Source organism: Nestor notabilis, unplaced genomic scaffold, assembly GCF_000696875.1.
Source record: "Nestor notabilis isolate BGI_N333 unplaced genomic scaffold, ASM69687v1 scaffold30348, whole genome shotgun sequence".
Taxonomy (NCBI): domain Eukaryota; kingdom Metazoa; phylum Chordata; class Aves; order Psittaciformes; family Psittacidae; genus Nestor; species Nestor notabilis.
This window is the reverse complement of record NW_009940131.1, coordinates 1-20,507: the sequence shown is the minus strand read 5'-3', so window position 1 is coordinate 20,507 and position 20,507 is coordinate 1. Positions and strand designations below refer to the sequence as shown.

General features: G+C 38.8%; 1 protein-coding gene across 1 annotated transcript in view; it reads left to right on the top strand.

Moving 5' to 3' along the window:
- The window catches only part of LOC104410131 (rap guanine nucleotide exchange factor 4-like), a gene marked incomplete at its 3' end in the record, with an annotated part of 41,453 nt that extends 22,523 nt beyond the window's left edge, over positions 1-18,930 (top strand). Inside the window, exons 4-12 of the mRNA XM_010020210.1 lie at positions 1,136-1,189; positions 1,488-1,594; positions 3,498-3,619; positions 5,068-5,251; positions 12,569-12,653; positions 15,628-15,688; positions 16,417-16,493; positions 17,607-17,753; positions 18,815-18,930. Of these exons, the coding sequence (XP_010018512.1) occupies positions 1,136-1,189; positions 1,488-1,594; positions 3,498-3,619; positions 5,068-5,251; positions 12,569-12,653; positions 15,628-15,688; positions 16,417-16,493; positions 17,607-17,753; positions 18,815-18,930 (953 nt within the window). The remainder of the gene's footprint in view (positions 1-1,135; positions 1,190-1,487; positions 1,595-3,497; positions 3,620-5,067; positions 5,252-12,568; positions 12,654-15,627; positions 15,689-16,416; positions 16,494-17,606; positions 17,754-18,814) is intronic.
- Between the last annotated feature and the right edge of the window lie 1,577 nt (positions 18,931-20,507).

Sequence of the window (20,507 nt, the reverse complement as noted above, 5' to 3'; positions counted from 1 at the left end):
CCTGGCAACTCAGCAGTACATGGCATGTATTTCACCTTACTTCCAACCTGGCTGTCCTCCCTTTGGTGTAAGGGAGCCGTGGCTGCCATGAGCTGAGGTGCAAAGTCTTGCCCTTATGGGACACCCTGTATTTGACATGATCTGCCCTGTCAGCAAGCCCAGAACGCCAGCCAAATTCAGCCCTCATGTCTCCTGGCATTTTACACTAGAAGTAAATTTGGTCCATGCTGTTAAATACCAGTCCCTACAAAGCAAAACAACTTCCCATCACTCTGAAGTGGCTGCTGAAGTTCAGTTTTGTTGTTCTTTGTTTCCATTTCTACTGTCCTCTAACCTGCTTTCCTTTTTCCTCTGTGTTGTGCCAAGTGCTTCCTGTCTCCCCTCTCCTTTCACCTGTTTGTTACGTGCCTGTTTTCCCATTTCTCTCATCCCCTTCTCTGCTCCTGTCTTGTAGAGCCCTGGTAATCTTCCCTTTCACTCTTCGCTTTGCAGAACCAGGTCACCTGCTTTACTCTTCTACATTTTCTTCACCAGCCCCTTTGTGAAAGTCCTTGCCCAGGTCTCTGCGACTGGCCTGCATGCTCTTGTGTTTCAGAGAGTGGCTACAAAAGGGTTGCCAGCTAGTCCTGTTGATAGTTTAGAAAAGGCAGATAGTGGGAGTAGAGCTCTTCCTTCATTCCTTTTACTGTGCTTTGCTGCAAGGTAGAAGGGAGCTGAATAGAAAAAGGTGCTGAAGGAGTTTCCATGGTAGGAGACTGAATGGCAGAGGCAGCCATGTGTGGTGGAATGTTCTTGTGCCCACTGTGGGTTGAGAGCTAGCAATGCCCGTGTAGCCTTAGATCTGGTGTGGTGTTTGGCCACTGGATACTTCATTAGTAATTTATGAAGTATAACATGTATTTGTTATTCATTTTCACATGTCATTGTCACTGTTTTAATTTGCTGAGCATTAAAAGCCAAGTTTGTCTTTAGGATGTCTTCAGAGAGCTTTTCTACTCACATTCCCTGGGCAGAGCTTGGACTTACACATTATTCTTTGTTTTTACAGCTTCTTTATTCAGTTTTTTATTTTAGCCTTTATTTTATTTTACTGCTCAACCTTTAAAAATATATTTCGTTTCATTTTATTTTTCAGACACCTCTTATTGAACCTCACATCCCACATCGTTCTACTAAAACCATTACACAGGTAATAGGACATAGGTGTGCTGTAGAGCCAGGCCGCTAGACAAATGGAAATAACTCCTGTTTCCAACAGTGTGATGCATATCGGCTGAAGTGATGCTTTCTGTTAGATGTGATAAATCTGTGAGACTTAAAATCCCAAATGTATGCTACATTGCTTTGCAAAAGTATGCATCTGTGCAAGGGCTTTTAATTTAGGGAAAAGAGAACTTGTGTTTTGTTTTGTGGAAGACAGTGTAGAGATTGCACAATGTTTAAAGTCTGTCTGTCTTGGTCCTTTTTTTTGATCCATGATCACCAAGGTTCCTTCAGAAAAGATCCTCAGAGCTGGAAAGATTTTGCGGAATACAATTCTGTCCCGAGCCCCTCACATGATAAGAGATCGTAAATACCATCTGAAGACTTACAGGTGTGTAAGCTGATTTTATAGAGGTCTCTGAATTTTTATGCCTGCTATTCTCTGATTTGTGATTTATGCCTTAACATACTTGCAGGTCTCAAAATGTCTGAAATTATGCTTTGATGCTATTTGAGTCTGGATGTTATGCAGTCTTTAATGGGCCTAGTAAATCTTTTCTGAAGTAATTTGACTGGAAATTGAGTCCATGATTGTGAACAGAGCATTCACATACATAAACTCTTCCACAGTTAATAGCATAGTTAGCTGGAGTATTCTGTCCAATATCAAGGTAAAATGTAGATTTTGGTCTCTTCTTGTATCAGTAAGAGCTAATAGGAAAGTTCATTAGTCTATTATGTTACTGTACTGATCGATGCAGTGGTGCTGCTCAGCGTGGAGTTCTGAAAATTCACCTGGTGAGCAACATTCCTTAGGTAGATTGTCTGCTCTATTTAAAATTATTTTTTTCAGTGTATTGCCAGGCTTTCTTATCTTCCTGCTGGTGGCAGCACTGTCTTGCTGAAGTGGGATAACAATTGCTCTTGCAGAATAGGAATCTTCGAGGAGTCAGGCTGTTTCTACTGTTGGCTTAAGAAACAATCAATTTGTTTTAGTGTCTAATGTTTAAATCAAATACCTAATGCATTATTCAGAATATATTTAAATAAAAATTGCTTTAAAATCTCCAACTATGTCTTTTTCTAAATAGTAAATTAATATGTTGCTGATCCACTTTTGAGATAAGTGCATTGATTTTCCATATTTCAACCCAAAATATGTTTAATATGATGCAAGGTATTTGGAGCTTATGAGATGATTTGAGAATATATTACAATATGACATTGCTCATTGTTCTAGAAGAACAAAAGAGCATGTATGATAAATGAAGACCAGTGCTGGTCCAGACAACTGCACCTGCAGTTTTTATCTTATACGTAACTGTGAAAAACTCTTACTGGTCTATCCTTGGATTTTTTAAATCTGGAGTGCTAAAATTTTGATCGCACCCAGGTGAGGGGAAGTTTTGTTACCAGAATGGGATTTTAACTGAAAGAGCATTATTTGAGCTAATTTTCAGTAATTTCAGTATTATGTATTTCCTTGGTCTCTGGAAGTGATGCATGAAGAGTGGAGCCACAAGAACCTGTCTGGAAGGACTAGCTGGCTTCCTCTCTGTTCTGCATGTGATCAGTTATAGATTTATAAGTTTTTTATCACATTGCTTATTTGCTTCTGTTCTGCTGAGCTAGAGAGTGTTATGATAAAGAATTTTACTTAGTGACCATGTGGCTTCTTGGTTTTTTCCTTCTCTTTGGGTGTTCTCCAGAACTCAAGGCCTGCTGTTGTCTGCCTCTGGGTCAGTCAGGAGCTGTGAGGTGATAAGCACCTAGCATGAGAAAGCCTCAGAAACACTGCAGACCTGCAAAACAGTGTCTCCAGATACAGTATGGCTAGAGTTTGGTTACAAATGGAGGAACACCCTCATAGCACTCTATCTGTGGAGGCTGTTCTCATTGGCAAAGCTTTTACAGTGTTGGATTGTTGTTTTCATGCAGAATTCTGCAAAGCGTGAGACTTTTACTATCCCATTGGTGTACAGCGGTTTTGTTTGAAATCTTGGTTGGCAGTTGTTGCAGTGGTGCAACAGGTTTTGCACCAGGTGGCACAGGCTCACTCTCATCCTCTGAACTTCACTTTTCTCAAAAACACTTGTTCTGCTGACGTGATCCTTTCAAAACTGAACACCTTCATTGGTATGTCAAGCATAGATGCATAGATGGTGACACTGTGTTTTCTGTAGGGAGATTTGACTAAGGTTGTACAGAGTTTAAGGTATCGCTGTTCTTGGCAGACACTGTGTGTGATCTCGCTTGGCTAGCTCTCTTTCAATTTCTATCTATTTGTCCTTCAGGCAATGCTGTGTGGGGACAGAACTAGTTGACTGGATGATGCAGCAAAGTCCTTGTGTCCATTTACGAACCCAGGCTGTTGGCATGTGGCAAGTATTGCTGGAAGAAGGTGTTCTGAACCATGGTAAGAAAATCAGCATCTTCACTAAAACATGGGCAATGTGTGACATCGGTGCCTCTGTAGATCTCTTTCATGAAAAAGAAAGGAATCATGACCCCAAAAGAAATCCTGTAGAGCAGCCTGTTCATTCATAAGTGCAAGTGCAGAGATAGTATTACATGAATCTTGCTACCAGTATACCTTTTTAACTTATAAGAATAATGAAATGTAAATGAAAAATTCACAATGATAACTCTGAATTATACTTAGGAGTACATTGTCTTGTGCTTATATTCCAAGAGCTGGATATCAGTCAGGCCAAACCCAAGAGATGTATTACCATACACAAAACTGATCTTCATTGAAGATTTGCAACATTTGGAAGTGAATGTGAGCATTTGTGCTTCCTCAGATCCATGATTTTGGAATGATTTTCAGTGGTTTCAGAATGGTTCCAAATTTCAACACTTCAAATACTCCAGTGCAAATATGTGGGATTTCTAGTTTTCTAAGTGTATTTTACATCGACTTTCAGTTTCTGTTTGTCAGGATTTACTTGGTAACAGGATACTATAGCCCTCAAAAGAGTAGCTTTCTAAAGTAATATTCGTACTTGAAGCCTTGCATGTACAGTTTTATTAAATTCAGAAGAGCAGCTTTATTACAGTACTCTTCCATTTATCCTCTGTTGTGTTTCCCAAATCCCAGGCAGAAGTCTCCATACTGAGAAGACAGTTTCCCCACTTTCCTTACCGTAAGGGCTATAGCTTTAATTCCTGCCAAATACTCCCTTGAATATCCAGGGGCAAGCTGTTGTGAGCTATGTCACAGTATCCAACACATCACTCTGATGTGCTTGGAAGACCAAAGGTTTGTCCATCAGTGTATCATAGCCTTTCTTTAGAGTTCTTCTCTTGGTAGTCTTCCCATTAAGTTCTTCCACCAAAACAGAGGTCAACAAACTTGCCCCTGGGATTATATCTTGATGTATATTTCTGGTACAGCAGAAGGAGTTCAGGTGCTTTTGTTACCTTTTAACCCTGTCTGAAACATGCAGGGGGAGGTGTTCATGCTATAGAACACCTCCTAGAAATTCATGTTGTAACTGTCCCCCAGTGTGAATTGTTTGCTTAAATGAAATGGTTTGAAAACAGTAAGCAGAAAATCAGATCCAGTAAGAAAAAACCCACACGCATGCACACACACAGAGAGGTGTGTATACACACCCACAATACAGATACATAGAAACCTTTTGGAGAGTATTTGTAGTACACATTTTAAAAGTGTACCCTTCAAGCTGCATAATTTGGACATATGTGAAAAGTGAAGGTATTTCACACTCTTGCAGTTTCTCTGTAGCTTTCTTTCCCTTCTTAACTAATAAATCTGTGACATATACGATGCTATATAGATTTCTACAAAGTTAACTTTCATGAGGAGAGCTTAGTGTTTGATGTATTATGTTGTTTCAGTGGATCAGGAGCACCACTTTCAAGACAAATACTTATTTTATCGGTTTTTGGATGATGAGCATGAAGATGCACCTTTGCCGACTGAGGAAGAGAAAAAGGAGTGTGATGAGGAGCTACAGGACACTATGCTGCTTCTGTCTCAGATTGGGCCAGATGCTCATATGAGGATGATTCTCAGAAAACCGTAAGGAGATTAATGAATTTATATTATACATGGGCTTTCCTTGTGAAACGAGAAATCTACGCTTATTAACAGGCATTCTTTGGCCAGTTATTTCACTTCAGTGGCAGTTTGCTCACCTCTGAAGTTTTTAAGTCCATATTAAGTAATTTCCAGCCCTTATTAATGCTTGTAAGTTGAACTGTGTATTTAGAATAACCATCAAAGGCCATGAATGCCATTATACTCACCTTGAAGAAAATGCTGCACTATGAGCTTTTATTTAATTTCTGAGTGTCCCCAGAAGTAAGTTGCAGGTAATAGAAGAGTCCTGCTCCATGAGTACTTCCTGTGTGGACATGCCATTCAAGTAACTATGCTGCTTTCACTTACTGAGAGTGGTAGGATGGCAGCATAGCAAGTATCCTTCAATTACAGTTGTCAGTGGCAGCCATTAATTAGATTCATCCTTGGTAGAACTTTACTGAATTAAGATAGGGTGGACTTGGCCTGTTGTAGTTTGCTAGCAAGGAGTGCAGTGTGGCTCTGTGGGTTTATTTATCTGTTTATATTGTTATAAAATAAATACATTAAAAAATAAAATAAAATAAATGCTTTCTGTACCTAGGCCACAGAGGATGCCAGACTAACCTTTTCATAGCTATGAGATCATGTCCTCTCATCGGTTGGCTAACCATTCTTGCAATATGTTCTGGTTGCACTAAAAACTGTGCTAAAGGCCTTTTTTACAGGGAACTTTATAGTGACTTCAAAGCAATCGGCATAAATTCTGTTTGTCCCTTTGGTTTTGTTGTTGAAGGCAACCTTTTCATTATGCAGGTAGCGTTTAGAGGCCACTGAAGACATATTTTATTGCTAATTAAGCACACTGAGAATGATTAATTACTTAAGCTCACCTTCACTAAAGACTTACTTTTAAGGGTCAGTTCAAGAAAGATAAATGCACAAAGCTGGACCCTGCTTCTTTGAGGCCCCTGGTAAAGTTTGTCTTTGCTGTGGGATAGGAGTGAACCCTGCCTCCAGTGTGAGAACATTTTTTATACTAAAAATATTTTGAATCCACTTAACACAATTTCTTGCCCTGTTCTGTTTCCCTCTATATCCTTTCCATGCTTCATTCTTGTTCCTGTGTTGTCTGTTTAGATCATAAGCTCATTTAGATGGCACTTTTCCAAAAACTGTCACTATACGGTCACAATGCTAAAAGCTCTGAATTTCAAAGATTGTCATCAGATATTTGTGCTTATAAAAATAAGTAACACTGCTGTGCAGCAATAGTTTTGAAAGTATAAATTCTCTTTCCTCTCTTTATTAGAGGTCTAGTCAAACACAACCGAAGGACTACTCACTCTATGTCACACAAAATACATAGACAAACCAGACTGGGAGTGTGGTGCTTCCATAAATGCTTACGGTGTTAGGGAAGTGTGGTGTTTTCTTCTCACAGAGATGTCTTGTTCATTCTCCACTGAGGAGTGAAAAAGGACTTCTTGGACCCACGAGAAGACAGACACTGGTCGTTAGGAGACTGTGAGCAGTGCTGTGTGCGCTGTGACCCTTTACCTGTGCGCTACCTCCTTCGTCTCAGGCTGACTGAGCAGGTTGCCTTTTGGAGAATTGCCCTTTTAGGTTATCGTGAATTTTGGCTGCCAACTACACTTGCTTTCCATCTTGACTTCCAGTACAGCTAGTGTTAAGTGTACCCTGTGTCCTGGGTTCAGCTACAGCAGTCATTTTTTCTCCTTCTTAGTAGCTGGTGCAGTGCTGTGTTTTTGACTTTCAGTCTGGGAACAATGCTGATAACACCGATGTTTTTAGTTGTTGCTAAGTAATGTTTACTCTGACCAAGGACTTTCTCAGTCTCATGCTTTGCCAGAGAGGAGGGGAAGCCGGGAGGAAGCAGAGACAGGACACCTGACCCAAACTGGCCAAAGGGGTATTCCATACCACAGCACGTCATGCCCAGTATATAAACTGGGGGGAGTTACCCGGAAGGCCCAGATCGCTGCTCGGGTCGGGCTGGGTATCGGTCGGCGGGTGGTGAGCGGTTGTGTCCTTTTCCCTTGTTATTCCTCTTATCATTATTATTGGTAGCAGTAGTGGTTTGTATTATACCTTAGTTACTGGAGAGCTGTTATCTCAACTCGTGGGAGTTACATTCCTTCGATTCTCCTCCCCATCCCTCTGGGAGCGGGGGGAGGAAGGAAAAGGGGGGGGAGTGAGCGAGCGGCTGCGTGGTTCCAAGTTGCCGGCTGGGCTTGAACCACGACACCCTGGCAGGATCAATGTTGATTATCAGCCACACTGCTTGTAGAGAGATGAAAGGCTGGAATGATGCTGTGGAAAGTACTGTTCTCCCCTCTGTATCGTCACTTGCACAGTATCATCTGAAAGAATATTCATAGGAGATTTTTCATGCAATATAGTGAGGGGAAAGAGGTTTTCTCAAGACTGACAGCCATCTGACATCCTTCCCTGTCCCTGTCCCTGAAAGTGCTTATTTTTGCTGCCCTTTGCTCATGGAAGCAAGCTTGTACTGTCAGGCACCATATCAACTACTGTTGTAGTATTCAGTTTATATGCGTTATGTATTTTGTTAGTTGGAAATCCACCCTGGATTAAGCTGTATCAAAGCTGTTAAAATCTCCATGAATCCTCAGAGTCCTGCTAGTTTTGACTAGACACTGTTAAAGCTGCCAAAAGTTCATGAAATTGTCAGGGCTTCACCTGACCTGAGCAGGACCCACAATTTTCAAACGAGCACAACTGCATTTTATAATAGTCACCATTTCCAGAGAGGTTGCAGAACTCAGATAATTACCCTGAAAGAAATAAGACAATATTCTTTGATGAGAAGATTACTTTGAGAATTTGATTGTATAATGAAGCTGTTGCTTTGAAAGGTACTTTCTATTGTTCAAAATCTGAAAATCTCTAGCAAAAAGTGTCACTTGTTTTGACAGCCGACTTAAAAAATTCTCTGTTTATTACATTAACTGCAGCATTTTAACTGTCAAACTATGAAAGAATGTTCTATAGTTTAAAAAACAGAATAGAGCTCAGGGAAATTTTTGGCAGGCTCTTGTTGCTATTGGGTGTCTTTTTTTTCTTTGGAAACACATACACTGAATGTGAAAATAGCTTTTTGTGAAGTAGCAAACAGCTCTCTGCTCCTTATAATGGCTGGAGCACAGGTGCAGACCTTGAGCAAGTCCCTGAAAAAAATATTGTAGAACTAACAAAGCTATTCCATACAAGTTTTTCAATCCTTCAGTATGAAAATACATCCTGAAAATATTTTTTCTAGTTATTTTTATCTTATTTTAATGGTGTTCAGATACAGCTAACTTGATGGTAAGCCCTAATTAAATAGGATGCTATAATACAAAGCTAAACACAATAATAACAGGAATGATTAAAGGGGGAATGATATTCCTCAGACAACAGTATTTAACTCAGATGATGTTATGGATTATATTCTTTTTTAATAGTCTAGGTTACAGTAAATTAGCAGTATGACTGAAATAATAAATCTCATATATTCTTGATGACTTCACTCAGCAGAATTTTTTCTTAGTAGAAAAATTTTTTCTTAGTAGAAAGTGTTTGATTCGACATGTGATCAGTAATCAGATTTTAGTGTCACTTCCAGAAGTAAGCTTGTCAGGATGCTAGGGAGAGGAAGTGAAAACAAATCTAAACATGGTAAACAGCTCAAAATATATATGTAATAAAATAGCAATTTAATTATTGCTAAGAATCTATCACTACTTGAAGGTCTTCTAAAAATTAAGCAAGATACATTTATTCTCTTGTTCTTAAATCTTTTTATTTAGATGTTCCACACATCTGTTAGTAGTAAGAACCACACTGGATTTATTCATAAAGACTGTACTAAGTTCCGTAATCCTTGGTGGAGTTTCCTGCCAATGACATTTAATAAACCAAGTGTTACTCCTAGGACAGGAAACATAGATTATCTTTACACACATGAGTTCACTAATATTTGTGGGTATTATACGTGGTAAATGGTATTTCTGAAGTTAATCAAGGAGCACTGATGCAAGTACAAAGATTACGTAACTAGCTTCCGTGCTAGACTGTGTTCATTCACACTCAGACACAGGTAGTGGGAAATTCATGTCTGTTATGTATTCTTTATGGTGTTTGAAAACAAAATTTGCACTCTGGAAATGCATGCTTATTTGATGTATAATCATGATGTTATGGGGTCTCTGATCTTCTCCCTTGTTCTTACTATCTGAGAATTTTCTGGTTAGCTGTGTAATAAAATTAATCAATGATATTGCTTGTATGTACATGGTTTATCAGTGGCAAAGTACTATGTTATTGTCAACGTCCTAGTCACAGAGAAGCTCAGTGTCTCTGACCTTGATAAATTCTCCAAACACTGAACAGTTTTTATTGATCACTTAATATCATCTGAGTTCTCCTGTCCATTAGTGTGTAGCCTTGTTCTCTACCTATTCCATTTATTATCCTGTCTGTAACCAGCTATTGCTATTAGAATGAGTCCCCTGCAGAAACTAGGTCTTTACACAGCAGGATCCTACAAATCAACATCAGTGGGGCACCACACAGGTTTTACAGAAGCAGTGATGCCTAATATGTCTCCACGTGACATCTGCAGGAGCAGAAGTAAAGACTGGGTACATCCACTACAGACTGTCAGTCCTCCCAGTGTGCTAACACAGGAGGCAAATGGACATATTGAAAGACGAGTGTATCTTTTTGTCATGATAGTGATCTGATGTAGTAAGACATCACCCTTTTATATTTTAATTGAAGGCAGAAATTTGTTAATTTGTTACACTATGTTTTCTGTTTTCTAAGACGCTGGTTTTGCAAGCATGTAGTAAAATTAAAGTTATTTCCTATGGGGAGTGTTTTTTTAGATCCTTACCTTGTGTTTCTTAATCTTCAGTGAAAGGTAGCTAGTACTGGCTTAGCTTTCTTCTATATGTAATTAAGCTGCTACTGCCCCACATAAATCACCAGGAGTGGCAGCCTTATCATTTTAAGCCAGATTTACAAACAGTAAAGAGTATTTCGAGTCACTAGAGGGCATAGCAGTACCAAACCAGTTTCTGTTTCTCCCTTAACAGTGTATTTCATTCTGTATTGGAAAAGAATAATCCAATGTCTAAATTGGTCTTTAATCTGGGTAATAACAACTGCATGTCATTCGTAAGTGAAGAACAGATGAAGAACATAGCTTGCTTAGCAAAAAAAAAAGTCAGTTTTCCTTAATGTTTTCTATGACTTCTTCAGTACTTCTTTCATCCAAAAGAAGTCTCCATCAAACTTATTTTGTAAAAAGATTTGGTATAACTCCAGAGTCAGACGATTCCTCGGTACTCTTTCTATCTCACACATGATTTAGACAGACTTGTGAATCAAGAGGTGATTAGGCAGAAAGCCTGTAGAGCAGTCTTTATATGACTTTCCTGATCCTCTAGATGTTAGAATCTTCTGTAATATTGACATTTTAGGAGGAAAACTTCTGTTGGAAAGGTTCATCGTGGTGTTTATTTTAGGGCTGTCTGAAGATTCAACTGTTAACTCTTTTGACACCACACATTGCAGATAGTGGGTTTCAGAACTGCACGCTATCCTGTTCTTAATGTGAGCATGTAAACTTTCCCCTTTGAAACTCCTGCCCCTGACTAACTTCCTTTATGCCATTTCCTCACATCTTAAATTTAACCTCTCTCCCTTCTCGTGACTAGTTTGCTCTTTTCTTCTGTTCTTGGACTTGAATTAATTACTTATATTCTGCTTTTCACAAACCTAAAATCCCACTGTCTGGTAAAGGGAAAACATAACCCCCAGTTTTAAAAAGGAAAAAAAAGAAAACCCAGGAAACTACAGGCTAGTCAGTCTTACCTCTGTGCCTGGCAGTATCATGGGGCAGATCATTCTGGAAACTGTGCTAAGGCACATGGAAGATGAGGATGTGATGGGTGATAGCACGGCTTCACTAAGAGCAAATCATGCCTGACTAATATTGTGGCCTTCTATGATGGGGCCACTGCATTGGTGGATAAGGCAAGAGCAATTCACGTCATCTACCTGGACTTGTGCAAAGCTGGGAAAAGGTAGATTTAGATTAGATATAAGGAAGAAATTCTTCACTATGAGGATGGTGAGGCACTGGAGTGGCTGCCCCATCCCTGGTAATGTTCAAGGCCAGATTGGACAGGGCTTTCAGCAACCTGGCCTAGTGGAAGGTGTCCCTTCCCATGGCAGGGGAGTTGGAACCAGATGATCTCTGAGGTCCCTTCCAACCCAAACCATTCTGTGATTTTATGAAAACATTGTTTGAAAGGATTTAATCCTGTAAAAGTAACTTGGGGTAATGCTTTAAAGGATTTTTTTCTGTGTGTGTGTGTAACTTCAATGCAATGTCTGAAATTATATCATAGGAGAATTCATCCTTTTAGAAAATAAAATTGTACTGAAGTGAATCTTTTGTGGGGGAAAAAGATTAGGAGTTACAAGCTCCTACAACTCCTTCTCATGGGTACTGTTTATTAGATCCTAAAAGCATCTCTGATATGCTGCAGTCCTCAGAGTGTTTGTGTCCTTTTTTAGCAATCAGAAAATCTTCCAGTGTGTAGACCACAGAAATGCAGTTATTTCAGTCATGATGCCAGCCTCATTTCACATGGTGCTATAGGGTGATTATTCCTTCATCAACAAGCACTTTTTATTAATGACAGCTTCTTGTATTTTTCAGTGGGAGAAATTGAAACTACTGAGTGGTTCTTATTTACCTTTGTGGCTAAACAACAGCACTCAGGATTAACTCTGTGGCAGTCATTTACTGTCCTCCAAGATGCACTGCTTCTGTTTCCAATTTGTTCAGCAAACATTCACACACTCCCTTACAACCACTACTATTGACTGTTTGCTACAACTAATTAGTGCCACATCTGACAAATAGTGCAGGTCCCACACTCAGGAGCCCTTTTGAAAGCAACAGTTTTATGTACCATTTCTCATTTATGTGACCATTTTACATATAGAACACTCGATTTCATCAGGAAAGCTGCTAATCAGGATCTCTCTAAGGTGATTGCCATGGCTGCTGCTCAGTGTCATTCAGGTGGTTTCATAGCACTTCGATCCTTTGTGTGTTTCAGTCCTCCAGCCAGGACCATCCTTCAGTCCCTGTTTAGTAAGGAGGTACCCTTCAGTAGACAGTACGACAGCATTTTGTGTTGATTTGTACTTCTCTGAAGCATTTATTTTGGGAATTTATTGCATTTTGCTGTTCTTTTTCTCTTCTCTCTACAGGCCTGGCCAGAGAACTGTAGATGACTTAGAATTTATATATGAAGAACTTCTTCACATTAAGGCCTTATCTCATCTTTCTACCACAGTAAGTATTTTTAAAAATGTACCTTCTCACCAACAGGAAGATTGAATTCTGATTTCTGGTGCTTTATTAGAATTGTTGTACCTATAACCCTTTCAATTTATACTTTCCGTGCAAAGTAGTTATTCCCACCTGTGAGGACCACCCAAGCACTAGGCAGATATAGGTCGGCTTTTGGATATCAGATGTAATTCTCTTCATGTGTTTCTGCTCAGCCCCTATATCACTCACTTGGCACAGGTGCCTCCATCTGGATCCATATATGAGTTTAAATTAAGATGCATTGAAGCTGACCTGGCACCTGGGACTATGGCACTGCTGAATTTTGCAGAAAGATGTCTGGTTTCTGAACTGTAAGAACCACTTAGGTGGGAGGAATTACAGAGTACAGGAAGGTGCACTCTACAGTGCGGGCTGGTTGGAGTTTGGTCATTGAGTGAAGGAAACCTCATCAGACACCTTCTCTCTGAGTGGGCAAGAACAGTGCAGAGAACCAAGAATAAATGAAATGGAGAAAATACCTGGAGGAGAGAATACAACTGTTCATAAAGTCTTACCATCACTGGCACACTGTATAGGTGACAGAAACAAGCTGAATAGCACTTTACTTGGTCGCAGCAAGGCATGGATTCTTTCAGAAGAAGGAAGCTAGTCAGAAAGTAAATTTATATTTGACAATAGCTTCTTTGGAAGCTCTTGATATTTTCAGTAATTCTCAGCTAACTTGGGATAGATGCAGCTAATAACGAAGCTGCATTACAGGAAGATAGTATGCCATGCAAACATGTCACTAACCTTTTTAAAAAGAATATTCACCCAGAGTTCGTAACTGAACTAAGAGGGAACAGCCAGCCAAACTCCTTAAGCATCTCTGGGATGCAGGAAAAAAGTGTTTAAAGAAAGACTTCTGTAAGATCCAGAAATCACCCTTTTCAAATCAAACAGAAGAAACAACCCAGGTTAGACAGATAGTGAGAGGGAGTGGAGAACACTCTTGACACTACAGCAGAACCCAAACCAAAAAAAGTCCAAACCACAAAATATTTCCAGCTCAGAAGAAGTTCAGACTCAAGGTCAGAATCCACAGCAAGTGGCATATATAACAAGTATGGTAAATGACACAGGCTGCAAGAAATACATGGCATTTTGAAGACGTGCAGTTGATTCCATGCTTTTAGTAACACTTTAGAAATGTCAGCCTTTTACAGTGCAGCATGAACTAAAGCAGAGGACAGAAACCATGACTAGCTTAGAGGAAAACTTCAGAGGAGCAACAGGCAGCATTGCTCCTGTGAACCAGAAGATTAATGGTCAATCAACTTGAAAGCAAATGAAATGCTTATTAATTTTAAGCAAGGCATAATTCCTAAAGTAATAAGTTTTCTAGATATGAAACAAGCAGCAGGAAGCAAAACGGATAAAACTCAAGGCACGCGGTGGTGAACTAATCCCTGCTAGAGAAGCCTGTAAAGTTAATGTATGAATGAAAAATGGTTACATAATTCAGTGCTAAAAACAAATCAAATTCTTGGCTTCTTCAAGAGGATTCTTTCACTGCAGAGGCAAATGACTGAAACAACTGAGAAGATATGAGGATGTACATGGATAGGAATGCTCTCTACAATATGCAGAACAGTGCTGATGAAGTTCTATTTCCAGTCTTTATCAAAGTGTCATTGCCTTCAGGCAGAAGTTATAAGTGAGTTTGGTGAGCTGATTATTACAGAAATCACAGGCTTGTGGGTGTGTTCACTGGTGAGTGTACTACAAACACCTTATTTATCCCTCTTCTCTAGACTGCAGGCAGGGAGTGCTTTGCACTGGCTGTCAGGAAAGAGTTCTGGGAGAGGTGGCCGGTGTGGTATGTATTTGCTTGGTGTCTGTGCAAAGGTTTGGTGGGTGTCTTTAGGACATCAGAGCCTAAATTTGTCCACCCATCTGAAGAAATGCAGCCACCAGACTCTCATCTGGATTGTGTCCAGGATTTGAGAGTTCCTCCCCAATTTTTTCTTCATAGCCTAAAAATTTTTCCAATTTAAACAGTTGGGAAAATGGTGTGAAAATACCACTACTAAATATATGTTGGAGCCAGCTTTCGATCTGTATTTGGCACAGTTAAGTTACACGGTAGTACCTCTGAAACATGGATTGTCACCAGCTGACATTTTATGAAAACAAGAATCCCACTGCTTGGAAATTGGCCTTCAAGTATGAAGGGAGACATACAGCACACAGGAAAACTCAGGATAATATGAGGTTCCCAGTGCGGCTGTTATTTTGTGAAAGTAACACTAATAGTGTTTACAGTGAGAAAAATTGGTGGTAAACAGTGTCTCACTAGAGGTAAGTAAGAGTAAGAGCTAAGCACAGCAGAGCAATACAAACACGATGAGGAGCAGCCTGACACCAAGGGCAGTGTCACATTCTCTAGTCCTGGAAGAGGTAGTAAGGTGGACATTTTGTCTGGGAAGCTGTCAGGTGGAGAGGGGCCTTAGTAGGTCCAGATGGCTGTGCCTCATAGCTCTACACAGCAGAAGTGGCCAGACTTAGGTCAGTAAGGGGAAGGGTACTGATTTCTCAGGGGAGAACTGGAGTACCACAGAGCCTCATCTTCTGTAATAGATTTGCTGTTACCATTTGAAATGTTCCATCATGTTAATGTTAAACATTAGTGATGGTTTCACATGTGTGTATAAAGAAAGATGTGGAGACCTTAAAGCAGCCCTTGTCTGAGCCATTTGGAACCAAGAAATGTAGATTCTCATGTTCTGTAAAGCAGATGCTCATGTTCTGTAAAGCAAATCAGTAGGAAATAGAACATCAAGTGAAGCAGACCACTGCTGGCTGTGTGAATCTGAGTGAGTGTTGAATGATGGAGAGGGAGGAAAATAGCAACTGGGGTATATTGTGTGACTTTCTCTCACCAGGAGGAATAAGATACATATAAAACCTGTATTTTTTCTCTCCTTATTTTAAGGTAAAGCGAGAATTAGCAGGTGTCCTCATTTTTGAGTCACATCCCAAAGCAGGAACGGTCTGTAAGTACATGGAGCCCTGTCAGATCTTCTTTCTTATCTGGGGCACGAACATTTAAATTCTTAATGTTTAAATGACGAGCAAAACTTGGATGCACTCTTCAAACTTAATTAGCACTCGGTGTTTAAAAGCTGGGGTAATAGGTGTTGGCTTATTCCATTGCCAGTTGCAGGGACAGTACCAAAATTAATTCTATATCCTTGGCTGGATGTGTGTCTCACCCACAATTTGGGTGTGTTCTTATCTAGAATTTTGGGTTGTACCAATCTTTACTGAAAATGTATTTTAATATTATCCTTTTATTAAAGAAAAAATTGCTGCACAAAATAAAGGATTTAAAATGTTAGATTACTCAGACCTGTTTCTACTGAGAAGTTTTAGCAAATGAATGTAGCCACTAGAGAATTGGGTTAGAACATGATGCTGCTGGTGGGATCCATATGTGGTTAATAATTGATAACCTGACATGTATTGATAAAGTATATGTTGCAATTGTCTTATAAATGCAACTTTCACATCAGTGTAATAAAGTAACTACTATATGGGTGTGGGGAGTTTTCTAAAATCTGAAGGCAATTGCTTTTAAAATCATACTATGTATATGTCCTTTGTCAAGGTAGACATTAAAATGCAATGGAGTTACCTTGAATTTTACTGAGTGCAGAATCCGATCCATTTATATTTTGAGTAACTATATTCTCACCATAAAATCTTTTTCTCTCTCTTGTAGTATTTAATCAGGGAGAAGAAGGTACTTCTTGGTACATTATCCTGAAGGGATCAGTAAACGTAGTCATTTATGGCAAGGTATTTTTTTAAGAAGCCTTTTTACATGATTCTTATTATTGAAATTGTAAAAGGAAACTTTGAAGGAATACAGTTTAATTTAGAGGAAGATTGCCTTGTCTGAAGAAACAAATTGAACGTAATTTTGTTAAGAAATGATGCAGTGGTTTCACTGACTAAACTTCCAGTTGATCACTGTGTAATTTCGGGATGTATTACACACTTTCTGAATATAATTCAGCAGAACTACATCAGCATCTTTAGACAAAGTAATTGTCTGGAATTTGGTGAATTGCTAGACTTCCTTCTCATGGGGGTTTTTGCCCTCTCCCTTTACCACCATATTCTCTTGCACATGTATGACTAACTTTTCTCAAGCCTGTCAGGGGTGTCTTGACAAAAGTACTGCTTTGTGACTAGTGATTCTCAGGTTGGATGAAGCCCTCCGAAATATATGCCAGTTCTTCATTTTAGTTAAGTTGTAGACTAAAAAGCATCTCTGTTAAATTTCCCATTTATGAGAGATTTTCCAAGGCAAAAAGTAGGATTTAGGTGCACAGGAATCCCTTGTGTCTTTAAAACCATACTGATTTTTTCATTCAATGACTGAGAATCCTCCATTCTAAACACCAAGCATTTCACCAAAATCTAGCATAGAGGCCCTGGTGCTAAGTCTATTCCTAAGTAGCCCATATTTAGCTGGTGTTTTTACATCACTAGGTGGGCAATCCTCTGTTACTATAAACTGTAGTAAATGGAGCATTGCTGATTTGCACCAGCTGAGGATGAGGTGTTTTATGTTATTTCTGCAAACTTGATCTTATTTTTTTAGGGCCTCTCTAAATAAAAACCAAACAACTCAACAACTTTCTGACTTCAGCAGGGCTAGAAGAGTCCTTCAAGCTGAATGTAATATCAGAGAACAAGCCAATTCTTTTCTATTCTTGCCTTTCTTTAGTAATAGTAATAACCAGCTATCAAGTATTGTTTCCTAGTCATTATTTTGGCTGTTGATTTCCTGCCAAATAGATTTGTTTTGGTATTTGATTGTGAAGTCCAGTGTTTGTACAAGGACTTTCAATAGAATCCAGAGTAATGACGGGTTTCTGCATATAAATGTTTTGCTCTGTGCAGGGTGTGGTATGTACTCTACATGAAGGAGATGATTTTGGCAAGTTAGCACTTGTGAATGATGCTCCCAGAGCAGCATCCATTGTTCTGCGTGAAGACAACTGCCACTTCTTGAGAGTAGACAAGGAGGACTTTAACAGGATCCTTAGGGTAAGAGTGGGAAGGGCCACTCCAACGGTGTGGTATCAGAAACTGCAATTTTTTCTAGAGTCTGTCATATTTCTATGGATATATTGATACTGATAACTTTGTTTCAAGTGTCCCTAATTACAGAACAGAGGTGCAACAGTTTGGAATATCAAGTATAGAATATATTAACAATCTTTCCTCTTTTTCTGTTCCTACCTAAGCCATGAAAATGGGACAAAATAATCTATCCCACAATAATCTATTGTCCCAAGTGCTCAGTTTTTCCTTATTCCAACCAGGATTTCTGGGCGATCTTCCATCCAAATACTGAGTTAAACAAGATCACCTGTTCTCCCAGATAAGTCAGTGTCTGGTACCTTAATAGATTCAAGGCAGAATCAAATGGCAAGTTAAATAAGCTACAGGTAAATACACAGCTGTCTCTATCAGATAGCTCTAGAAAGATATTCCCAGACTAATTTTACAGTTACACAAATTAGGGCAAATGTGTTCCAATGTCCAGCTGTAATTCTGTAAATACAGGCTGGTTTGTGATTATTCATGGTATAGGAAGCCAAGAACAGTATCATCCTGTATTTGTATGTATACATGCCCAGTATTTCAGCAGTAGAATGAGTCCAGAGAGAGTACTGTGCTAGATTACATAAGATTGTGTTTATTGTACAAGTGGGAACGAGGATCTCATTGGCAGTAAGGTTGGGTTGGCCATGGAGACTCCTGATTTAGCTAGTTGAGCTTTGGTTGATACTTGAAAGAAGATCGTAGTCCATGGTCGTATTTATTTCATCTGTGTTATTTGAATGGGTATTATATTCTTTTTTTTTTTTTCTTCTATGATCTGGTAGTAGAAAATGAAGTTCACTGGCAGTTTACTGAGCTAAGACTTACCATTTGTCTTCCCTCTTGATTCTGCCCATGAGAAATCAGAATAAAGATAGATAAATACAGGGGAAAAGAACAAACCCCAGAGTCTTTTGTGTTTGAAAGACATGCACTTTTTCAGAGTAACTAATCAGCCAAATTGGGTGTAATTACTTTATTAAAAGTAACTTGTATTGCAGGATGTGGAAGCGAATACAGTAAGACTCAAAGAACATGACCAAGATGTCTTGGTGTTGGAGAAGATCCCAGCAGGAAACAGAGTTTCTAATCAAGGAAATTCACAGCCTCAGCACAAGTATGTTTTCATTATACAGTGCAAATGTCAGACAATGATTAACCTTTTCATATGGTATTATTATCCAAACAATAGCATATTCCCCCTTTCTATGGAAGAATGCCGTGCATGCGAATTTTAGTTCTTTTTAATCATCAGCTGATCACATGCCCCATACTGGATAATATATCCATTGCCAGCAGCACACCAGTTCTATGTCTTTACACAATAGGTATCTAAAGATCTCACTGTAAATACTTATCTCATGTAATAGCTTCTAAATAGACTGCACATGGAGAATGCTGAAACCCTGTTAAGCTGAGCTACTGTGTAAAGGACACGAGGAAAATACATTGTTTTATTGTTAAGAACAGATATTTTCATTTTGGATTTTGACTCTGGATTCCAGTAAGAGTTTACTAGGTACGATTTATAGACAAAACAAAGATCTCACACAATGAAAGTCACGCAGCTTATCTTACAGAATAGGTTTTCACTGTAATAACAATATTCATTATATTTTCTTTACTTTCTTCCTGAAAGGGAAAAAGTACAGTTCTGTTTGGATACTACTGTGATAAGAGTAGAGTGAGGCTATTATCATTCCAAATGTTGGTAAAACCTCTAAAGGTTTTGCGAATGTCTTATTTTCAAACGAATGCACAATTTTCTTCAAAATGTTCAAACAACTCCAACAAAATAAGCGCCAAGAAGTTTTGAATCCTTTACCCTGGACCTTACTTTTTCTCAAGGAAAGAGTTAATTTACTGCAAGATATTTTGGGTACAGTTTTTATCTGATCTGGGATTTCATATGCCTGTTTTATCTGCATAAGTGAGTAAAAAGATTTGTGAAGATTTGTGAAGGGTTGAATAAACCATTCCTTGTATTTTATATACACATTTCACACATTTTAGAAACTGCCATTTCATCTTTCACTTGATCTATTACAAAAACAAACTATGCTACCAGGAAAGTGTGTATTCTTACAACACATTTTTGTCTACTTGGGACAGTCTAAATGGACTGCAGCCAGTGGATTTGCATCAGCAGCTGGAATGCACAGCAACGTGGTCATAGATTTAAATCCATTTTCTTGGGTCTGATATATTTTTCATGCTTTCAAAAATGAACATTTCATTTAAACGTATTTCAAATACTACCTTCCTTGCAGCTCTTCACACCAGCATTATTTGTCTTATTTAACATGTTCTTGATCAGAATTTTATAAAAATAGCTAGAGACATTTATGGTCTCTGGTTAAGTTGTATTTTAGAGCTTACATTCCAGGAATTATTTTCACGTAAAGCTCAGAATTTCATTGCAGTAAATATTTTATGCATTTGTTCAGTAAGGGAGCTTTTGAAAAAAGATCCAATGTGCCAGCAACGACAAATGGACATAAGCTACACAAAAGAGGAAGCTACCTTGAAAGTTCACACTCTGCTTTTCAGCAGATTAATAGTGTGTCAGAAGTTTGGTTTAAAAACTTTGGAAATCAGTTCACTGGTTTTGAAGATAATGTTTCTTTTGTTTCTTTTGTTAGTAAATAAAGTAAGTGGCTGTATTTAGAATCATAAAATCATAGAATAGTTAGG